Source organism: Rana temporaria, chromosome 6 (genome assembly GCF_905171775.1).
Source record: "Rana temporaria chromosome 6, aRanTem1.1, whole genome shotgun sequence".
In the NCBI taxonomy this organism is placed as follows: domain Eukaryota; kingdom Metazoa; phylum Chordata; class Amphibia; order Anura; family Ranidae; genus Rana; species Rana temporaria.
This window is the reverse complement of record NC_053494.1, coordinates 59,602,012-59,625,004: the sequence shown is the minus strand read 5'-3', so window position 1 is coordinate 59,625,004 and position 22,993 is coordinate 59,602,012. Positions and strand designations below refer to the sequence as shown.

At 43.6% G+C, this 22,993-nt stretch overlaps 1 protein-coding gene across 1 annotated transcript in view; it reads left to right on the top strand.

The window, feature by feature from the left end:
• The window catches only part of ERCC4 (ERCC excision repair 4, endonuclease catalytic subunit), a 65,769-nt gene that overhangs the window by 28,170 nt on the left and 14,606 nt on the right, over positions 1 to 22,993 (top strand). Inside the window, exons 7-8 of the mRNA XM_040356887.1 lie at positions 8,109 to 8,228; positions 9,265 to 9,375. Of these exons, the coding sequence (XP_040212821.1) occupies positions 8,109 to 8,228; positions 9,265 to 9,375 (231 nt within the window). The remainder of the gene's footprint in view (positions 1 to 8,108; positions 8,229 to 9,264; positions 9,376 to 22,993) is intronic.

The following is a 22,993-nucleotide window of genomic DNA, read 5'->3' as shown; positions in this document are numbered from 1 at the left end:
AGAGAACTTTTAGATATAGTTGTTGGACCATTAACAGATCTTTTTATTCAGTCTCTTCTAACAGAAGAGAAGTTCCTCATGACTGGTGGACAGCTAATACCCACAAGAAGGGCAGAAAGGTAGAAGCTGGCAATTACAGGCCAGATAGTATAACATCTGTTGTAGTCAAGTTTAAAGGGGTTTTAAACGTAAACAAAATAGCTTCCTTAACCTCAGTGCAGTCCTCCTTCACTTACCTCATCCTTCCATTTTGCTTTTAAATGTCCTTATTTCTTCTGAGAAATCCTCACTTCCTGTTCTTCTGTCTGTAACTCCACACAGTAATGCGAGGGGGCGAGCAGGAGTGTCAGGACGCCCACTAACACACAGCTCCTTTCTCTATCTGCAATGTAGAGAGTGTCCTGACTCTCCTGTAGTCCAAGGGAGGGGGCGAGCACGACACTCCACACCAGGGAGAAAGCCTTGCATTACTGTGTGTAGTTACAGACAGAAGAACGGGAAGTGAGGATTTCTCAGAAGAAATAAGGACATTTAAAAGCAAAATGGAAGGATGAGGTAAGTGAAGGAGGACTGCACTAAGGTAAAGGAAGCTATTTAGGGGAAAAAATGTTTCACCTTTACAACCCCTTTAATGGAATCATTCCTGAAAAGAAGGATCATTTAAAAATACAAAACTTTCTGGAACCAAAGCAGCATGGCTTCACTGAGGAAAGATCATGTCAGACTAATCTGATTGAATTTTTTACTAAATTACCAATCTTTAGGACAAGGGTGGTGCTGTGGACATGGCATATGTTGATTTCAGCAAGGCATTTGATACAATTCCACATAATGATCTAACACGAAAGTTGTACAAGCTAGGACTTAACGCATGGGGGGGTTCAGTGGATTTGCAGTTGGCTAAAGGATAGCTACCTACCAGAGTGGTTGTGAATGGGGTTCACTCAGAACAGAGAACAGTCATTAGTGGTGTACCACAAGGCTTTGTACTAGGTCTGTTCTATTTAATCTATATGTAAGTGATGCAAGTAAAGGGTTGTTGGGCAAGGTATGTCTTTTTGGACATGGAACACGATTTGGCATTGCTGGAAGATTGGTCAAAGCAGTGAAAACTGCAGTTCAATGTTTCTAAATGTAAAAAAATGTACCTAGGAAAAAATAATCCCCTGAGAGTACAACATTGGGGGTACAGTGTTGGTCCGCACTACAGAAGAAAAAGATTTGGGGGTACTTATTTCAGACAATTGCAAAATGAGCAAACGGTGTTACCAGGCAGTGGGAAAGCGAATAGAATTCTAGTATGCGTCATTTCGAGGAATCGCCAGCAGGAGGAAGGAGGGTCTGATTCTCCTATATAGAGCTTTACTGAGACCTCATTTATAATACTGATTCCTGTCCTGGTGACCTCACTTACACCAAGATACAGTATTGATAAAATTGAATGAGTCTAGAGACGGGGTAGCAAAAATGGTGAAAGGTTTGATCACTCAAACCTATCGGGAATGTAACTTAATACTGTATGTACAGTCTGGAGGAAAGAAGGGAAAGGGGAGAAATATTTGAACATTTTTAAATACATCAGGAGGGCAGGATTTTCAATATGAAGCCAAGATCAAGATCACGGGGACATGACCTCAAACGAACTGGAGGAAAGTTTTAAAAAAAATCTTAGAAAGTAGTATTTTTATTATTTTAAAATATTATTATAGCCCAGGGATATGCAATTCGCAGACCTACAGCTGTTACAAAACTACAAATCCCATCATGCCTCTCCCTCTGGGTGTCATGCTTGTAACTGTCAGAGTCTTGCTATGCCTCATGGGACTTGTAGTTCTGAAACAGCTGGAGGTCCGCTAATTGCATATCCTTGTTGGAGCCTGTTTCTAATCGGACCATTAGCAATAATGCATAATGTAACGTTTTATAGCTGGATTCAGAGACCGTTCTGCCGCCGTATCAGTAGATACGCCGTCGTAACTCTGAATCTACGCCGTCGTAAATTTAAGCGTATTCTGGAAACCAGATACGCTTAAATTAGGCTAAGATACGAGCGGCGTAAGTCTCCTACGCCGTCGTATCTTAGGGTGCATATTTACGCTGGCCGCTAGGTGGCTCTTCCGTTGAGTTCGGTGTAGAATATGCAAATGAGCTAGATACGCCGATTCAGAAACGTACGTGCGCCCGGCGCATTTTTTTACGTCGTTTACGTAAGGCTTTTTCCGGCGTAAAGTTATTCGAACAAATGGCTGGCCTAGCCAATGTTAAGTATGGCCGTCGTTCCCACGTCGAAATTTGAAAATTTTACGTCGTTTGCGTAAGTCGTTCGTGAATGGGGCTGGACGTAACTTACGTTCACGTCGAAACCAATACGTCCTTGCGGCATACTCTGGAGCAATGCACAGTGGGATATGTCCACGGACGGCGCATGTGCCATTCGTTAAAAACGTCAATCACGTCGGGTCACGAGTCATTTACATAAAACATGCCCCCCTGTTCCACATTTGAATTAGGCACGCTTAGGCGAGCACATTTACGCTACGCCGCCGTAACTTAGGAGGCAAGTGCTTTGTGAATACAGTACTTGCCTCTCTGACTTACGGCGGCGTAGCGTATATGCGATACGCCGCCTCAAAATTAAGCCAGTCTATCTGAATCTAGCTATTAGTATTTATACATACTTACCAAGTGAAGATTTTCATTGTTAACTTTTAACTATGTCACTTCGAGTAAGTTGGGATGAAAGAATAGACCGGAAAGGACAGAGGAAAAAGTAGAGATGAGGAAGAAAGGAAGGTCTGAAATGTGCTCATTGCCTCTGAGGACAATATGTTTGAGTCATAAGAAAGACTAAAGTCAAGGTAAAGTTACATAGTCAGATTGAAAAAGGCACAAGGTCATCTTGTTCTACCAATAGAGAAGAAAAGAAAATTTTTAAATGATCTGAGCTTGCCAGGACTAGTTGTGGGAGTCTATTCAACATTTCCTGCTCTTATTGTGAAGAAGCCTTTCTATATGTGGAGGTTCAATCTCTTTTCCTCCAGGTGCAAAGAGTATCCCGTTTGTCCTCTGTAATGACCTGAAAGTGAAAAACTCAACACCAAATTCATTATATGGTTCACTTACGTATTTATACATGGTGATTCCCCCCTCCTTAATCACTTTTTCTCAAAAGAGAGAAAATTCCGTTCAGCTAATCTCTCCTCATAGCTGAGTTTTTCCATGCCTCTTCTCAGTTTGATTGCCCTTCTTTGCTTTTTCTCCAGATGTCCTTTTTTGAGGTCTGGTGCCCAAAATTGAACTGCATTTTTCAGATGAGGTCTTACTAATGATTAATGATTTGTACAGGGGCAAAACTATGGGGTTACTTTTACTAAAGGCAAATAGACTGCACTTTCCAAGTGCAGTTGTGCACGTATTTTCCCCAGAACCTAGTGAATATGGTGAAGCTCTACCACAGTCACTTAAAGTGTTTATTTTGTCTTTTTAGTAATCTCCCTCTCCCTCTGAAACTGCAGCTTGGCATACTAATAAGTATATGATCTACCATAACAACCAGATGCTTCTCAACCATTGACTTCCTCAGCTGTTTTCCTAGAATATAAGGGGCATGCATGTTTTAAGCCCCCAAGTGCCAAATCCACATTAAACTTAATTTGCCACATAGTTGCACAATTAAATAGTTCACTGAAGTTGGTTTGTTAGGTGAGGACATCCTGTAATACCGTTAGTTTTTTTTTTTTTCCTGTCCCAGGTGGCACCCATTAATGGTCAGGAAATTAGGAAAAATCATCTGAATGGAGACAGACAGCAAATCCTAAAACTGTCTAGAAATCCAATGTAGTAAAAAAAAAAAAGTGTTACTAAAGCCACAACCGTAAAATCAGTCTGTATATGCTGTAAAGCATGCTTTTATACTCACTGTGGAACATAAGGGATTATTCCTCTGCATTGAGTAAAAATGCTGTTTGATCCTCCCCTCCTTCCACTTTTTTTTTGGGTGCGTACATGTGATCAGCACTGGCCAGGCAGAGGGTCAGGGGGTCCTGAAGCCTCATTGGACAGTTAGAGTAGAACAAAAACTCCTCCTACAAGCTTTAACCAGACACTGATAGAAGTCACGAGACTGCTATGTACTACTGAGAAAAGGTATTTAGCAGTTTAGAATTACTAATATAATACATTTTTGTGTACTGTGGGAGACCAGATATAGTGAATGCAGGGTCCTGGGTTTATATATATATATATATATATATATATATATATATATATATATATATATATATATATATATATATATATATATATATATATATATATATATATATATATATATATATATATATATATATATATATATATATATATATATATATATAAAAATAAATATAATAATAAAAAAAAATGTTGGCCTATCTTTTTAATGATATTTATTCAAAATGTTTGTAAAGATAATTATTTTTACATAACACACGTGTTATATTTACCTGCTCTGTGCAATGGTTTTGCCCAGAGCAGCCCCGATCCTTCTCTTCTCCCGTTCCCTACCAGCTCCTCCGTTCTGCTACGTGCTCCCATTGAAAGGCACTTGCTATGGGGGCACTCATGCAGGCTCACTTTCAAGCTGTGCTCTTTGTTTCCATTGACACACACAGTGCGGCTCAACCCCGCCCACTGCTCCCTCCTCACCAGCTGTGATTGACACCAACAGGAAACCAGGAAATGCCATATGGTTGGTGAGGTAAATCGAGAATTTGGAAGTGGCATCGTTCTAGCAACCCCCTGCTGCTCAGTGCGTGCCCATGAGTGGGAACAGTACAGGGAATCCCACCAGTGTGCCACAGAGTTGGTGCACTTATACAAGTCCTGCTGCAAAAGGTGACCTCAGCACATACTCTCCTACTGGTTCTAGGGCCATTTACCTGGTATGTGATCATTGTGCTTCTTCAGTTCCATCATATAAGGCCAGAATCAACTCCGTGCCCACGTTGGACTTTTCCTGTTTGTGTGCAGTTACTAGATCAATCTGCTCAGTTTGACACTGCTCCAGCACCATCCCCAGGACAGTCTAGCCTGCAACTCAAAGTGTACCAGGAATGGGACTGGGTGCTGAGATAATGTATCTCCAGCGTGTATTCGCAGGATTTACATTGTCAGGGCCTTCCCAATGTGCGGAGATGACTGAGGACCCAGAACAAGGGGAGAAGGCATGGCATCTGCATTAATGAGTGAATGCAGGGAACCCAGATCTCACTATGCTAAAGAAGAGCGCACCCAGAGCTTAGTGTGTCAGTATACCTGTACATTAGGGTAAATGCTGGCTACATCCACCTCACTCATCTTTGCTTTACGTTAATCCTCTGTGAGGACTGAGAACGACGTGTGGCATCTTGGGCCACTTTGAAAAATTTGGCACAGCTTTTCCTTTTTGAAAATGTATTGCAAGGTGGTCTCATACCACCATTTATTCACCTAGTAATCTCCCTGAGCAGGCATACTACCAAATGGATTGCGTATTTGTCAGGATTTCACTCACAGGCTGTTAGACTGTCTACTTAGTTTCAATGGACCAGAATGCCTCTCCACCCTGTGTTGGTGATCTTGTTTTGTGAAATTGTGGTACTTTGTGTTCAATCTATTCAAGAGGACCTTGCCCCTGCCCTTGTTTCATTGAATGTTTGGGGAAAATGTCTGCAGCTTTGCGCTTAAAGCAGGGGTTCACCTTAAAAAAAAAATTCTAACATTGCATGGAGCCGACCTATGAGACCGACAGTATGCTGTTGTTGTTGTTGTGTTTTTTTTTCTTGCGTACATACCATTTTAGGGCTATTTTCACCCCCGGATTTCCCGCGGGAGTGGGTGTTCCTAATCACAGGCTGTGATTGACGTGCTTCCGACCAGCGCATACTGCGCGTCACGAGTTGCCGAAAGAAGCCGAACGTCGGTGCGCAGGCCACTTGTGGCGCGCAGTATGCGCCGGTCGGAAGCACGTCAATCACAGCCTGTGATTAGGAACACCCACTCCCGCGGGAAATCCGGGGGTGAAAATAGCCCTAAAATGGTATGTACGCAAAAAAAAAAAAAAAAACAGCATACTGTCGGTCTTTTTTTTTTAGGGTGAACCTCCGCTTTAAGCTGTAATGGCTTATTTAAGTGTCCAAGCATGTTTCTTGCTTAGTGACGATGTCTGTTTTAAATGCAGAAGGTACTTTGACTACATGCCTTCTGAAATTGGGGGCTGTTTGTTCATCCAGAAGAGTCCCTGGGGTAGTTGTTTTTTTTTGTCTTTTTTTTTTTTTTTTTTTTTTTCATATACAGAGCCTTATGCCCCATACACACCATCACTTTATGTGATGAAAAAAAATTACATTTTTTAAAACGTCACTTTAAATGACCGTGTGTGGGGGAAAACGTTGTTTTATGTCTTGTAAAAAACGACAAAAAAAAATTGAAGCATGCTTCAATTTTATGTGTCGTTTTTCAAAACGTCATTTTTTACTTCACAGAAATTGACCGTGTGTAGCAAAAAACTTTGTTTAAAATGACGTTTTTTCACCCGCGCATGCCCAGAAGCTACTTATGAAGCAAGCTTCAATGAAAAAACGTGGTGAACGTAACCTCGCTTTGCTAGAACATTGTGAGAAAAACGATGGTGTGTAGGCAACTTCGTCTTTGAAAATTGAAGTTTCAAAAACGTCATTTTTTTACTTCACAGAAAATGTCGTTTTTTTTTCATCACATAAAGTGATGGTGTGTACGGGGCATTATCCTTGAGAATTACATTCCACTCAGATTTGCACACATCTCCCACAAGTGAATTTTTTTTGGGTTACACCCCTTTATACTGTTTTGATGCTGCTTAGCCCTATCCCCGTCGTAAGGGAACTGTTGCCCTAAAAGGTCCATAGGGATCAGTTTCCACTGCTCCTCTTTCCTGGGAAGGAACTTAACCTTCAGTGTCCTCTGACACTTCCAGATGCTGTTCACAGAACTGGTCCTTCTGCGCATTCTAGGATTTCTGGACAGCCGCACTCTAAAACTTGTTGCTTTTATTGTGAAACAAAAAACACAGGCTACATGCCACAGCAAACGGGGTACATCCTGACGCGTTTCACACCAAACCTTAACTTGACTAATCACTAAGGTTTGGTGTGAAAAGCGTCAGCTTGTACCCCGTTTGCTGTGGCATGTATCCTGTGTTTTTTGTTTCACAATAAAAGGAACACGTTTTGGAGTGCGGCTGTCCAGAAATCCTTGCTTAATTTTGCATTATCCTATGCATTGCCAGCACTCGTGGTTTCGGATCAGGTGCTGAGATTTTCCTAATCCGTATCCTTGAGCGGTGATTTTCTTTCTTCTGTGCATTCTAGTGCTCTTTCCTGGTATCCCCATTGTGGGTTTTTCAGGATACCCTCTTTAAAGAGGGTAATTATCCTAGGTTTCAAATGGCTTGTTCATACCATGGATTTATGGTACTACCTTAGTCAGAAAAAAGGTCTAATTGGTAGCATTAGGATTTCTACTACTTTCTACATGTGGATGATGCTACTCCTCTCCAGGTAGCTCACTTGATTTTTACAATTGTACTTTTGGTGCCTTGGGGACTGTAAAGAGCACTTTTGCTTACTTGATCCTCCCCTGTCTCTTATGCATGCACTGCTAGTCTTTTCTCTCCTATGCTCCTACAGGCTAAGGTCATCTGATGTCATCAGCACTGATGCAGAGCCCCTTAGCCCTGCATTGGATGTGAGAATGGCGAGGGAAAGTCAGCTGCTGGAGTAGAGGGGCATGCCGTTTACTTGGGGAGAGGAGGATTGGGTAAGTTAAAGTGGTTTTCATGTCCCCTAGACCAAACAAGTGTCTAACTCTCGCAGTGCGGGCTCAGCCCCACTACAAGAAGGACATTTTAGTTTTTCTTGGCATTCAGCTTTAAAAATGTCTGTGTCCCTTGATGTTTTTCAAGAAAAAGATTTTACAGCAAGTACAAGAATCTTATTTTTATGGTCTCTTTTTTTGTTGAATGAATATGAACGTTTATCTGTTTAACATAGTGTGTATGTGTAGATATTGTTCCCTCCATGCTAATGGTTCATTCAAATGTTCTGTTGAAGGTTGGCTCTTCCTTGACTCCAGCACATCCATGTTTGTTCATGCTCGTGCCAGGGTCTATAAAGTTGCAGATTCAAAAGCCATTAAAAAGCCAAAGACTGCTGAATCAAATCCTAAGCAAGGTAAGCGGGCAGAAAACTTTCTTTAGTTTTATTTAATAATCATTCTGGTTAAAGTGTTTGAAACCCATATTTGTAATAAAATACTATATGTCAAATGTGTACATAATCTAGTCATAGGCTGGGAGGTATCATCCCTGAAGATGAGATGAAAGATATTAGCTTGTCCTTGTAAGAACTTGCTGGATGACAGTGAAACATCTGCGGCATTTTAGATCCTTGTATCTCCCGAACCGCCATGTAGCTACATACATGTGCAGTGTAACATACTGTATGTGTAATATATAAAGTAGTTGTAAACCCTATGAGAAAAAAAACCTGCAAGACAAAAGGCATAATGGGCTAGTATGCATAGCGAGATCGAAGCCCCCCGCAGCTGTCCTCGTACACTGCTCCGGCGGCCAACTTCACTCCTGGAGTTACTTCCAGGTATCGCGGCTCCGGTGCTGTGATTGGCCGGAGCCGCGATGAAGTCACTCCTGTGCATGTGCGCAGGAGCGGCCGGTAATGGCACACTCACTGAAGCAACGGTGAAAGCCAAAGGTATTATTTTTTTATTTTTTATTATGGTTGGTTTTGGCAAATTTGTTTAGTGCCAAAGATAACTAAGCCTGGCCCTGAGACTGGCACATAAAACCTATCCCAAAACAGCCATTCGGCAGCATTTACATTGCTGCACAACACCCAATACCAATGCTGTTGAGGTAGCGTTCTGCCTATTGTAGACAGTTTTGATTGGTAATGGATACCAGGGGAGGAAAAATAAGGCACTAGGAAACCAGTGCCTAAATGCTTCTTAAATTTGGGTCACTGAGTTCCAGCCGTTTACCATGTTAGGTTCTTCTACTGACCCTGAAAATGCCCAAGACATTGCATTGCAGGAAAAGAGGATATATTTTTCTGCATTTGCGGTCCGTTTACAGGCTTGATGGAGAGCAAAAGGGAATGGGATATGTGGTTTTGTTTGCAAACTGAAGTTACCTCTTTAAATATTGGTGGTTGCCTGTTTTTAAAATATATTTTTCTCTATATTTTACAGATGGAAAGAATGAGCTGGTTCTAGAGAGTAATCCTAAATGGGAAGCTCTCAGTGAAGTCCTGAAAGAGATTGAAACTGAGAACAAGAACAGTGAGGCCCAGGGAGGACCAGGTCAGCTTGTTTTAATAGGAATTAATTCAAGCACAAAGCTCTGTGCGGTGCTAAATAATCATGTCTCATCATGCTTGACTGCTTACTAAAGCCATTCAGGCGTCTGTGCTGCAAAGAAGTGATTGTCATCTTTACATTTATGACAAACACATAATCTGCAGTTTTTATTTATTTAGTTGGTACAGCAGAATAAGGCTGGAAGGTAAAGATGTGGACTGTAAAATTATATATATATATATATATATATATATATATATATATATATATATATATTTTATTTTTGTTTAGTAAAAATTCTAATGCCGCGTACACATGATCATTTTTCTGCATGAAAAAAAACAACGTTTTTCGGCATGTAGAAAAAACAAAGTTTTTCCAACTTCATCATTAAAACGATGTTGCCCACACACCATCCTTTTTAAAAAATGCTCTAGCAAAGCGCGGTGACGTACAACACGTACGACGGCACTATAAAGGGGAAGTTTCATGTGGATGACGCCACCCTTGGGGCTGATTTCCTGTTGGTAAAAGACGATTTGCGCTTTTCTCTCTGTTACAGCGTGATGAATGTGCTTACTCCATTACGAATGGTAGTTTTACCAGAACGAGCACTCCCGTCTCATAACTTGCTTCTGAGCATGCGCGGGTTTTTAACATCGTTTTAGCCCACACACGATCATTTTAAATGACATTTTTTAAAAACAATGGGGTAGATTCAGGTAGGACTTACGCCGACTTATCTCGAGATACGCCGCGTAAGTGTAAATATGCGCCGTCGTATCTATGCGCCGTGCCCACAGAACTAGATACGCCTGAAAATAGGCTTCTCCCGACCGATGTAACTTTTCTCCGCGGGCGGAGCGCGGGTGCATATTTACGCCGAATGTATCTGGTGCACCCATTGATTTTGTATGCAAATGAGGGAGATACGCCGATTCACGAACATACGCGCGACCGGCGCAGGCTACGCGCGTTGCGCGTAAGTTGTACGCCTGGCCTAAAGTTACCCCTCATAAACCAGGGGTAACTTTGCACCAGACTTGCTCAAGTCAGCTGGAGAGCAGCTTCAGCAGCACCATTACGGACGAGCTGAGCAACCCCACTTGCAGGACAACACATGGCAGCTGTGGTCCTAGCACTACTAATGGGTCCACCGCCACGGAGGAGGGCACGGGAGAGGATATACCGAACGCGCATGAACGTCTTTGGCATGGGGGAATCGGAGGTGTATCGCATCTTCAGATTCAGCCCTGAAGCCATCCAGGAAATAGCCACCATCCTGCATGATGACATCACCAGCAAGACACATCGCTCACAAGCAGTGCAGCCACTGGTCAAGGTACTGGCAACACTGCATTTTCTTGCCAGTGGATCTTTTCAGCGTAAAAGTGGAGTCGTGGCTGGGATGTCACAATCCACCATGAGCAGATGTGTGCACCAGGTTGTCCCCGCAATCCTCAGACGCATGTCCCACCACATCCTCAAACCCACCCAGGAGCATCTGCGGCATTAGGCAATGGCGGATTTCTTCAGAATTGCAGGATTCCCACGCACCGTGGGGGCCATTGATTGCACACATGTGGCACCCCAGTGACACAGAGCACATATACCACAATCGGAAGCAGTGGCATTCCATCAACGTACAGGTGATAGCCGATGCCCAATGCCTCATATGGCACGTCCGTGCCAAACACCCAGGGTCCAGCCACGACAGCTACATATACCGTCAAAGCAACATCCCAATGGAATTTGAACAGAACGTGTACGGGAACAGCTGGCTGGTTGGTGAGTGACATGGGAGTCAGGCATGACTGTCCGCACCCATGATGCAGACATCACGAGGGGCACATGCACGACTAACATCCTCCCGACTTTACCCTTCCAGGTGACGCGGCATATGCACTTGGGCCCCATCTCATGACTCCATTCCAGGATCCAGAAACCAGAGGAGAGCAAAAATACAATGATGCACACACACGTATCCGTGGAGTGGTGGAACACACCTTTGGCCTCCTGAAGTCCCGTTTCCGATTCCTGGATAAGTCTGGGGGGACCCTGTTGTATTCCCCAAACTTTGTGTGCCAGATCATCAGTGCATGTTGCATTCTGCACAACTTCGCAGTGAGAAAGGGCCTGGAGATTGACCTACGTGATGACCTGAACCCCGAACCACACCCCCCCCCCCCCCCCAACCCAGGTTACCCTGTCTCTTGAGGGAACAGCAGTCAGGAGATGCCTCGTGGTAGGCATGTTTGCACGTTAAACACACACATTCATCATGGCACGAGAAGAAAGCACGCATGCACACCACTGTGGTCCCTAGCACACACACCCCACATCCTCATCACATTGGATTAGCCCAAGTCCTCCAAGCAGGACTTGCGAGCAGCAACGCCACGTCAAGGCTCCAATTATGTTGCTGACCATTCATACCACATTCACACGACCGAGGGTGACACCCCTTTGCCGGCAGGAGTGTCACTTCCCCACATTCACACACCAGTCACACTGTAGCCTGCACTACTGACCGTGTGCAGTATTAAAATAAAACAAAGCGCTCCTCACCGGAGATAAAAATAAAATAAAATCCTCACCGGAAATAAAAAAAATATATATATAATCAATTGCCCCGTCGTGGGCTCTGCCTGGTGCCCCGTCTTTGCCTCACTTGCCTGGGGGCAACTTTAGGTGGGGGTGGGGCATCATCTGGAGACTCCTCCTCACGTCTCCCACTCCTTGCAGGTTCTGGCTGCCTACCCTCCAATGCCACCGCTATGCGGGTGAGCACCGCGGTGGTCTCGGCGTGCATCCACAGCTGGTGGGTGTTGTTGACGTTTTGTTGTCGCCTCAGGTGCCTCACCTCTGCCGTATTGGCCTTAACAGCCACTTTGAGGCTCTTGACCTCAGCCACCAGGCGGGAAGTCGACGCCTGCAGATCCCCAACACAGGTTGCCACGGCTGCGGAATTGGCGCTGATATCCCCCAAAGACTCAGCGATCGGGGTTGAGGAGGCCAGGCTGTCTGCGACCTGCTTAATGTCCCGTGCAACAGCCCCCACATGCTGGGTCTGGCGGGCCTGATCCCTCGCAAGGGTTTCCTGGATGGCCTCTGGAACCCCTCGCGTTTTTTTAGTGGCCTTCCTGGGGGCAGGAGAGGTTTGGGGCCGTGCATATGGGGAGGCCCTAGAGGAGCTTCCCCTGATGGGGGAGGAGGGTTGTGAGGGTCCCATGATAGGGGAGGAGGGTTGAGAGGGTTCAGGGATGGGGGAGGAGGGTTGAGAGGGTTCAGGGATGGGGAGGAGGGTTGAGAGGGTTCATGGATGCTGGGATTTTCCTCAACTAGAAAAATGGCATCCTCCAGGTCCCCGTGCTCCTCCTCTACTTCCTCCAGGGGAGAGGTATGGGCACTCTCAACCCTGGATGGCGTGGGTCGCCCTGCAGCCGATGATTGCCCAACTCCCTCCTGCACATCTGTGGATGACGCAAAACATTCACATGTTGGAGGACCCACACACTTGTCACATGTTCCCTTCCACCCCCTCACATGCTACACACCGTATAGGAGATAAAACACTTACCTGTCCTCAAGGCCTGGTGTCCAGAGTCGTACCCCTCCATGCCCTCCACCTGCTCACGCAGCAGGCACTGTGCGATTAACTCGTCCTCCGGGGTCAACCTCATAGTGCAGGGTGGTCCTCTTCCTGTGCCCCTGGCAAGACGTGCACTAGCACCCAGCTTTTCCCGGACCTTACTTTTAAGATCATTGATCTTTTTTTGAATGTCTTGGATGGTCCTGGTGGCATTGCCCACAGCACTGACCTCCAAGCTGAGCTGTGTCAAGATCTCCTTTTTACGGACCTTACTTGTCTGGTGACTGAGCGCACCATGGAGAAACTTGTCATTTTCAACAATGCCCGCAACAATAATTGCCCTCTCCTCTGGGCAATAGTTCCTCTTCCTCCGATCCTTCCTCTTCCTCTGGGTATTTGCACCAGCCGACATTGCCTCGCAAAAGTACTTTCCCTATAGGGGGGGGGGGGGATCAGGATGTACTTTTGTGCCGGACGGGCGCATGTCTGGGCGTATTTATAGGCTCAGCGTATCACAGGAAGTTGGGCCGGCGCCGTTCAGGATACGCCGGGCGTATATCACTACTCTACTTTCCGACCATCATTTGCATAAAGTCACACCCACTTACACTTACGCCGACGAACTTAAGTTACGCCGGCGCAACGTTGGGCGCAAGTGCATTGTGAATTCTGTACTTGCCTCTCTGATATAAGTCGGCGTATCGCAAATAAGATACGCTACGCCGGTATAAAGATGCGCCAATCTACCTGAATCTACCCCAATGTTTTTTTCATGCCGAAAAATGATCGTGTGTACGCGGCATAAGGAGTAACATGGATCCAAAATAAGAGGTGCAGGATTATTGTTGCATACTGTATACACTGATAACAAAAATGTTTTTAACGCCAAAGGCTCCATTCGCATGTAAGTGTTCCGTGAACACACGCAAAAGCACGCGTTTTCATGGTACACGCGATGAACACGTCGCACTTGTGGTGCTGATCATTATTAATGGCACCCCAAAGGTGGCAACAAGATGCACAAAGCTTGATGCCCAAGAAATGCAGGAGCTTCTTCGGCTCCTTTACTGCATGTAGGACAGCTAAATTGTAACAGTTTTCTCCTGGTTGTTAGGAAGCTGGTATATTGTGTTGATGAGGTACTGGTGGCTGCCAAACAACCAGTACCTCATCAACACATTCAGCTGTTAGTCGGGGAGGTCCCCCCTGAACTTCATACGAGGCCCTTTTGGTCTTGAATTTACCTACTTTAAATCTGGGCCTATTCTGACTTTTCTCTCTGTAAAAATCTAAATAGTTTTGCTAGAAAATTACCTAGAAGTCCCAAACATTATATATATATATATATATATTTTAAATTAGAGGCCTTCAAGAATAAAATGTTGGTTGTTGCAATTTTTTATGTAACACAATATTTGCAGCGGTTTATTAAGCGCACATTTTTAGAAAAATACACTTGAATTTGTAATGAATTTTATTGCACACAAACGCAGTATAATGCCCAGTTTTTTGTTTAAAATATAAGAGATGAAGTTACACCCAGTAAATAAATGCCTAACATGTCACTCCTTAAAACTGTGCATGCCTGTGGAATGGTGACTGTAAGGCCCCGTACACACGACCAAACATGTATGCTGAAACTGGTCTGCGGGCCAGTTTCAGCATACATGTTTGGTCGTGTGTAGGCGCGAGCGGGCCGAATTCCAGCAAACATTTGCCCGCCGTGCCTTTTCCCAGCGGGCAAATATCCCTGGACGTGTTTTAAAACCGTCCGCTGGAATCCTGCCCGCTCGGACATGTACGGTCGTCAGTACAGACCTACCGTACATGTCCGAGCGCCCGCCGTCCCTCGCATGCGTCGAATGACTTCGACGCATGCGTGGAAGCCTTTAAATGGCAGGCCCGCCCACGTGGACACGCCCCGCGTATTGTTTACGCGCGGGCTTCTGTACGATGGTTAGTACAACCATCGTACAGAAGCCCTCTGGCAGGCATGTACGGTGAAAACGGTCCGACGGACCGCTTTCATCGTACATGTTTGCTCGTGTGTACCGGGCCTTAGTCACCACCGTTTACGATATTACCATTCCATCAACCACCACAGCTTATCTGACACTCCACAATCTAACAGACATGATCCATATGGATTTCCCCAGAATAAACGAGACAAGCTCCGTTCTCTGAGTCAAAATGTATGAACAAATTTTAATGGTGTCTTGGCTTGCTTATATACAGTACAACATGTTACAGTAATAAAAGGAACAAATTAACTCTCCACCCACACATCACACAATGGGGGGCTTCAATCACATTCTTTTAGAACAGACTGTGGAACAGACTCCCTCCAGAGGTGGTTCTGGCCAGCTCAGTAGATTGCTTTAAGAAAGGCCTGGATTCTTTCCTAAATGTACATAAAATAACTGAGTACTAAGATTTGTAGGTAAAGTTGATCCAGGGTAAATCCGATTGCCTCTCGGGGGATCAGGAAGGAATTTTTTCCCCTGCTGTAGCAAATTGGATCATGCTCTGCTGGGGTTTTTTGCCTTCCTCTGGATCAACTGTGGGTATGGAGTTGGGTGTATGGGATTGTATTGTGTTTTTTATTTTGTTTGTTTATTTTTTTGTGGTTGAACTGGATGGACTTGTGTCTTTTTTCAACCTGACTAACTATGTAACTATTTAGAGAATGACATTCAGAGAAGTTAATTATTCCCCAGACGTCCGGACTCCGATACTAAGTGATTCACCTGCATAATACACATTTCTATGTCAGACGTTTTGGCACCGATTTAACATGACCTAATTACTACAGCTGAGAAGTCAGACTCTCACCTGCTATTCCTATCGCATAGTATCATCAATAGACTTTTTTCACACAAACACATTCCTTTACTAAACATAATTGACATGCTAATTCCCTACCCCTGAAATGAGACATCTGACCTTCCAGCCTTAATTAGTACAATGGACACAGAATGTAATTACAGCAAGATACTTTAACATCCCATAATAGCAGACTTGGCATCTCATCAGCCTAGGTTAAGCATTGAAGTAGACACTCTTATTGACCGGTTGAGGGTGAGCATGAAATCAAACTGTAATATGTCCAGATCTCCTGCCATACATGAATTAACAGTAATGTCTAATCTCATGTAATTTTATAATTAATATTTCTCAGTCACCCTATGCCCAAAAGGGGCGCAGGGTGACCCTAGACCCAAGAGTCATTAGTGACGCTGGCACAGGAGTACCCCCCATCCTTCCAAAGTCTCTGGTTGTCACGGGTCATTCCGTTACAGTGACAAACTACAGTACATTAAATTATTCATAGACGATGCTTTGAAAGCCTTTACAGGTTAACAGTTTGGAGATAAAGAGGAGGTCTTGGACTAGAATTATTGCTCTTACTCTGTTTACGGTAATACTTCATGTGTGCTGCAGTCACTGTTTACATATGCGTGCAGGAATTACATAATTTTTTTTTTTTTTTTTTTTGCATGTGTTGTGTTTTTTGTTTTTTTTGTATCAGTGAATTCATTTAACCTTGTTTGAATTTTGGAAGTCCATTCTCAACAGTCAGATCTGTATATAATAATGGTGTGGTGCTATAATAACATGGCCTGCAAGCTGTCCCAAGAGATTTATTGTATACTCGTGGAGTGCAGAGATTTTACTGGTGGGATCTTCAAGATGCATAAGAACTCAAAGTGTGGTTTTTAGCTTACTGCTACCCACTGAAAGTCCAAATATACATTCTTAGATGTAGATGGTATTTAACCACTTCCATACCAGGCACTTACGCAGCTTCCCGCCCAAGCCAATTTTCAGCTTTCAGCACTGTCGCACTTTGAATGGCAATTGCGCGGTCATGCTACACTGTACCCAAACAAAATTGGCGTCCTTTTCTCCCCACAAATAGAGCTTTCTTTTGGTGGTATTTGATCACCTCTGCGATTTTTTTTTTTTTTGCGCAACAACTAAAAAAGACTGATAATTTGGAAAAAAAATTACGTTTTTATTTTTTTCTGTTAATTTTTTTTGTAAATAATTTTTTTCTCTTTCAATTACGGGCACTGATATGGCGGCACTAATGGGCACCGATGAGATGGCACTGATGGACATCGATGAGGTAGTACTGACGGGCACAGATGAGGTGGCACTGATTGGCGGCGCTGGTATGCGACACTGATGGGCACACATAGGCGGCACTCATGGGCGCACACAGGCGGCACTGATGGGCACACATAGGCGGCACTGATGGGCACACATAGGCGGCACTGATGGGCACACATAGGCGGCACTGATGGGCACACATAGGCGGCACTGATGGGCACACATAGGCGGCACAGATTGGCACTTATGGGTGGCACTGATGGATACTTATGGGTGGCACGGATGGGCACTGGGCATGGATGGGCACTGTGGGGTGGCACTGATGGACACTGGGGTGGCACTGATGGACACTGTGGGGCAGCACTGATTTTGCCAGGTTGCCAGTCAGTGCCCATTTGTGGGCACTGATTGGCATCTTTTTTTCTTTTTTTTAATGCTTTTTTTTTAGACTTCTTTTTTTTTTTTTGCAGGCTTTTTTTTTTTTTTTTGCCCACCCTGGTGGTCCAGGGTGGGCATCCCTGGTGGTCCAGTGTGGCGATCCGAGGGGGGGCTGCGCTGATAAACAATCAGCGCGAACCCCCCCTGTCAGGAGAGCCGCCGATCGACTCTCCTCTACTCGCGTCAGACGCGAGTGAGGAAGAGCCATCAACGGCTCTTCCTGTTTACATCGTGATCAGCCGTGATTGGACACGGCTGATCATGTGGTAAAGAGTCTCCGACGGAGGCTCTTTACCGAGATTGGAGATGCAGGGTGTCAGACTGACACCCCGCATCACCGATCGCTGCGCGCCCCCACGGGCGCACGTGGCATGAAATCCTGCAGGACGTTCTGGAACGTCCTGTCAGGATTTCATAACCACTTCCCGGACGTAAATCGGCTATAGGCCGGGCGGGAAGTGGTTAAAGCGGAGTTCCACCCACAATTTCACTTTTTAAATATAAATACCCCTGTAATACACAAGCTTAATGTATTCTAGTAAAGTTAGTCTGTAAACTAAGGTCCGTTTTGTTAGGTTGTTACAGCATGTAGATAGTTTATAATCTAGAAATAGACCGTGGCCATCTTAAGTGTGGGCATTATGAAGCCAGACTGTATGACTTCCTGGATTTCAGCTTTGCATATCTCGCACATGCTCAGTGCACAAGCAATGTAATAGGTTTCAGTCAGGTTTGCAAGGACTACTGGGAAACATGATGCCTATCCCAGAAACCCTTGCAAATAGCCTAGGCTAATAAGGAGGAGGAAGTAATGAAGGACTACAAAATAAAGGTATTTACAAGCAACAAATTAAATAAAAAATGTCCATTCTGAACACTATGAGATTAGAGCATGCAGCACAGACAAACATAAAAAAAAGGGTGGAACTCCACTTTAAAGGAAGCATAGTAATGTACTTTACAGGATATTTCTGTATCAGGCTATTATTTCCACACAAAAAGGTCTATTAATGCGTAAGAATAATCTGATTCCACAATTGACCTCTATTAGCCTGTGTCTCTGTTATCCAGCTGCCTACTATGACTAGCTTTGCTGTTGATTGAACTCTGGTAAAATGGATTTCTTTGAGCTTTTGTAGCCTTTGCCTTTTTCATGTTGGCATTTAAGACCACTTTAGTTGCAGGATTTTTTTTAACTGCGATAAGTTGTGCTAGACCCTGGCAAGCTGTGTTTTGACCCGATATATAGATATATATCTCTATATCCACGTATTATGCATGATGCAATACAGAAAAAAAAAAACATAACGTTTTTACAATTTTGTTACTTGGCAATCAGGGAGTATGATATATTGATATCTGATTTCAGCTATCTTCAATAGTCATTTTATTTCTTGAGATTATTCATGCACACATGGATGGAACTTCCTTTATATTGGAACATCCAGGAATAACCTTGCTTCCACATTGACTTGTGCATCCAGCATTTATTCTCAGATTTAAAAGTCACGGTGCTCTTTGAGTCTGCTTACACATTTAGAGCCAGTTCACACCAGATGCAGTTCTGTTCAGTTCCGTGCGCTTTTTTTCTGCACAAAATGCATGCACAGTCATGCAGTCCGTTTCTGCACCGAAAACGGACTGCATGGTGTGAACTAGAGCCTTTGGAATACATGGAAAACACTGTGCATGCATTTTTAGGGCCAGTTCACACCAGACGCAGTTCCGTTCAGTTCCGTGTGCTTTTCTTCTGCACAAAATGCATGCACAGTGTTTTCCATGTATTCCAATGGCTCTAGTTGGCTCTAGTTCACACCATGCAGTCAGTTTCCGGTGCAAAAACTGACTACATGGTGTGAACTAGAGCCATTGGAATACATGGAAAACACTGTGCATGCATTTTGTGCAGAAAAAAAGCACATGGAACTGAACGGAACGGAGTCTGGTGTGAACTGGCCCTTAATGCAGAAAAAATGCACACAAAACTACGGAACGGCTTCTGGTGTGAACTGGCCCTTGATGTAAAGAAGGCTGGTGATGCTCACAGAGGAGAGTCCCAAGGACCAAATAATGTTCTGGGTCCATTTTCTATATTTAAAGTGTAAGTCCACCCTAACACTAAAATCCCTGCATCTACAGACATCCACAATCTAACACTAACCCTGAAAAGAAGAAATCCTGTATACAAAATTTTTTTGAAGCCGATCTGGTGTCCAGCGGCAGAAGTTTTGCAGAGGGCACAGTCGACAACGGCTGTGAATTAAATGGGGACTGACGTCACTCATAGACTTGCTATTGGGCTTCTGTTGTCGGCTGTGTCCTCTGCACCCGCCTCCACACAGAAGCTGCAGCTGACAGCTCAGCGTGGGAACGGGTTGGATCGGAAAAGGTGTGTGTGTGTGTGTGTGTGTGTGTGTGTGTGTGTGTATAAATACTGATTTCTTCTTTACAGGACTAAATAGGTGAGTGTTAGATCATGGATATCTGTAGATGCAGATATACACGATCCGAATATTGTACGAAAAATGTCCGAGGAAGAATCAAATCACTGACCAAACGAAAATCGTACGATCTGGTATCGTACGAGGAAAATTTTCGTGCATGTCCGATAAAATAATATCCGATGAACTGTCATGATCGGCTCACGGAAAACCCTGTACTAACGATCCGATTATGGGACATGCACGAAAATTTTCCTTGTACGATACCAGATCGTACGATTTTCGTTTGGTCAGTACAGTTGTCGTCCGAAAATACTACACAAAAACATTAAAACACATGACACGTGACTTTAGCAACCTATTCAATTTCTACTTGCGACTAGTAAACGGAAAAATTCGGACGATCTGTCGTCCGATTTTCGGATTGTGTGTACGTGGCATTAGGGTGGACTCTAAATGCTCATTGTTGAGGAATGGCATCCTGAGGTTATGAATAGGGATGAGCTCAGGCGTGAGCCTGCTAGGAAGTTGTCACTGCGGAGAGCCAATCATAAGGGGTTGGGGTGTTTCCCACCCTGCAAGCGCATCTATACAAGGGGTGTGTATATGTGGTTGCAAGTTGTCTTGAACTCCGATTGTTAGGATTAAAAAAACTTATTCTGCTGGGAAGAAAAACGTCTCATGGATTACATAACCCTGATTTCATGTAAACAGTGTGTTGTATTTAATAACTTTTATCATTTATTACGTATGTGATTTTTGTAAGCGGCCAATTATATTGACCCTATGACCAAGCTCCTGTGAGGATTGAAACACTTTGGGGCCATCTTGGCACCTGATGGACTGTTTTTGCATTGTTGGCGTTAATAAATAAAAAAAATTGGCTTTTTATGGTGAAAGGTTTTCCCTTTTTTGTTTTGGAGTAATTGAAAAGTTATATTTGCAGCAGCTTATGATATGACTTTGGAGAGCCAACTCCTGCAGCCGGGAGGTGAGAGAAAAGTACAGCCTGCAGCGCAGTATTGTGTGTTTAGTATGGTTGTGGGTGTCTGTACGCTGGTTGCAGATTGTCCTAAACTCAAATTAAGATAAAAAAACAGTATTATGCTGGGAAGGAGAATGCTGTCTTCATGATTGCATAACCCTTATTTCATGTGTTGTAGCTTTCATAATTTATTACATTTTTTTTTTCTGTACAAGTCTTAAAAGGATACAATTCATGCAGTAATAATCCCAAAAGCAGTCATTTATTATATTGCCGCTTACCAATTCTTAGATGTGATGGCTGCATTTTTTTTTTTTTTAGGCTTTTAATTTTCTATTTCTATATGGTGATCTGGCCAGAGCAAGCTCTCGGCTCTATAGATTTAGCAGTTACAGGGATGAGGCAAATCTTTTAGCACTGACAGGGGTGCTTAGAGTGATCAGCTATCTAAAAGGGGAAAAAAGGAAAGGAAAAACTGCTTATATAGTAGAGCTGCACGGTTAATCGTTAAGAATCAAAATCACAATCTTTTTCCCTTCCTGATCTTCAAAACAGCATGTCACAATTCTTTCTAACAAGTGCAGAGTTCTCACAGTTGGAAAAACCAAATCCAGGCAGCCTGCCAAGTTTTTATTACGACACATAAATAAGTAGAAACAAAGTATCTTTTTGTTCTTTTATCAAAAGGAAAGAACTCCGGTGTGTAGATTAACACAGGAAGTTTAACCATTAAGACCAAACCTTTTCTGACATGTGTTGCTTACAAGTAAAAATCATTATTTTTTGCTTAAAAATTACTTGGAAAACCCAAACGTGATATATATGTATTTTTTTTTAGCAGAGACCTCGGAGAATAAAATGGTGGTTGTTGCAATATTTTATGTCGCGTCGTATTTGCGCATAGGTTTTTCAAACGCAATTTTTTTTTTTTTTTAAATACACTTTAATTGAAAAAAAACTAAACAGTAAAGTTGGCTCTATTATTATTATTTTTTTTGTATACTCTAAAAGAAGATGTTACACCATGAGAATCGTGATCTTTATTCTAAGCAAAAAATTTGTGATTCTCATTTTAGACAGAATCATGCAGCTCTATTTATATAGTGTGAACTGGAGCTTCAATTTGTTAGTGTATTTAAATCTACTAGTCCATCTAAAAGTCCCCTCCCCCTAGACGGACAATGCTGCTGTCTAAAGGTGTCTCCTGTGCTCATTATCAAGAGTGGGGGCACTCTAACACGGGAGATGTTTTACTGGCCAAATCAACAGGTGAATACAGAAAAGGAGGTTTTCACCATGTCAGAAAGACAATGTAGTGGCCACATCCTTGGAATATATAGAACCAAGGGAATATTCCCCCCCAAGTGGGACTTTGGAAGCCACAGACACTGAAGTATGTCAAAAATGTATTTATTGTTACATGAAAAATTGGCAGATCAAACACAATGATCAATGTTAAAAAATGTCAAGCGTCTACACGTGACAAACGTAACAAAAAGCAAAATACAACAATACACATAAAATGACACTGATACTCTCCAATTAGTGGTAATCCCTGGTACCCGACGCATTTCCAGTTTGACACCTTCATCAGGAATATAGAATTGGGATAAGTAGGGTCATAAATTATTTAACTCAGAGTGGTTCCATGTAGAGAGCACATGAGGCAACTGTCTAGATGGGGGTGCAAGTGAACGCTAGCCCCAAGGTCGATAGGGGCTTAAGATGGCAAGTTCCCAGATCTGTTTTCAGCAGGTAGGTAGCAACAGTTGAGTTCCAGCGGCTTAAAAATTTGGACAATATATGTTTTAGCAGAAGATCGAGACGGGAGCTAGCCAGAGCCTTCAGTGAAGCTCCATGGTCTGTGGATAACACCAAACAGTCCCTGTCTTCATGCAATAGCCATGGGTATATGCGACGTATCTCTGAGTAGCGTCTACTCTCTCTGCAGTGCCTCTGTCATCCACACGTGTGGGCGAGACATGGGGCTGACAGGTGGAACGGCCGCACTGATGGTTTCCAGCGCTTCCTGGATTCTCGGGCAGCTCAGGG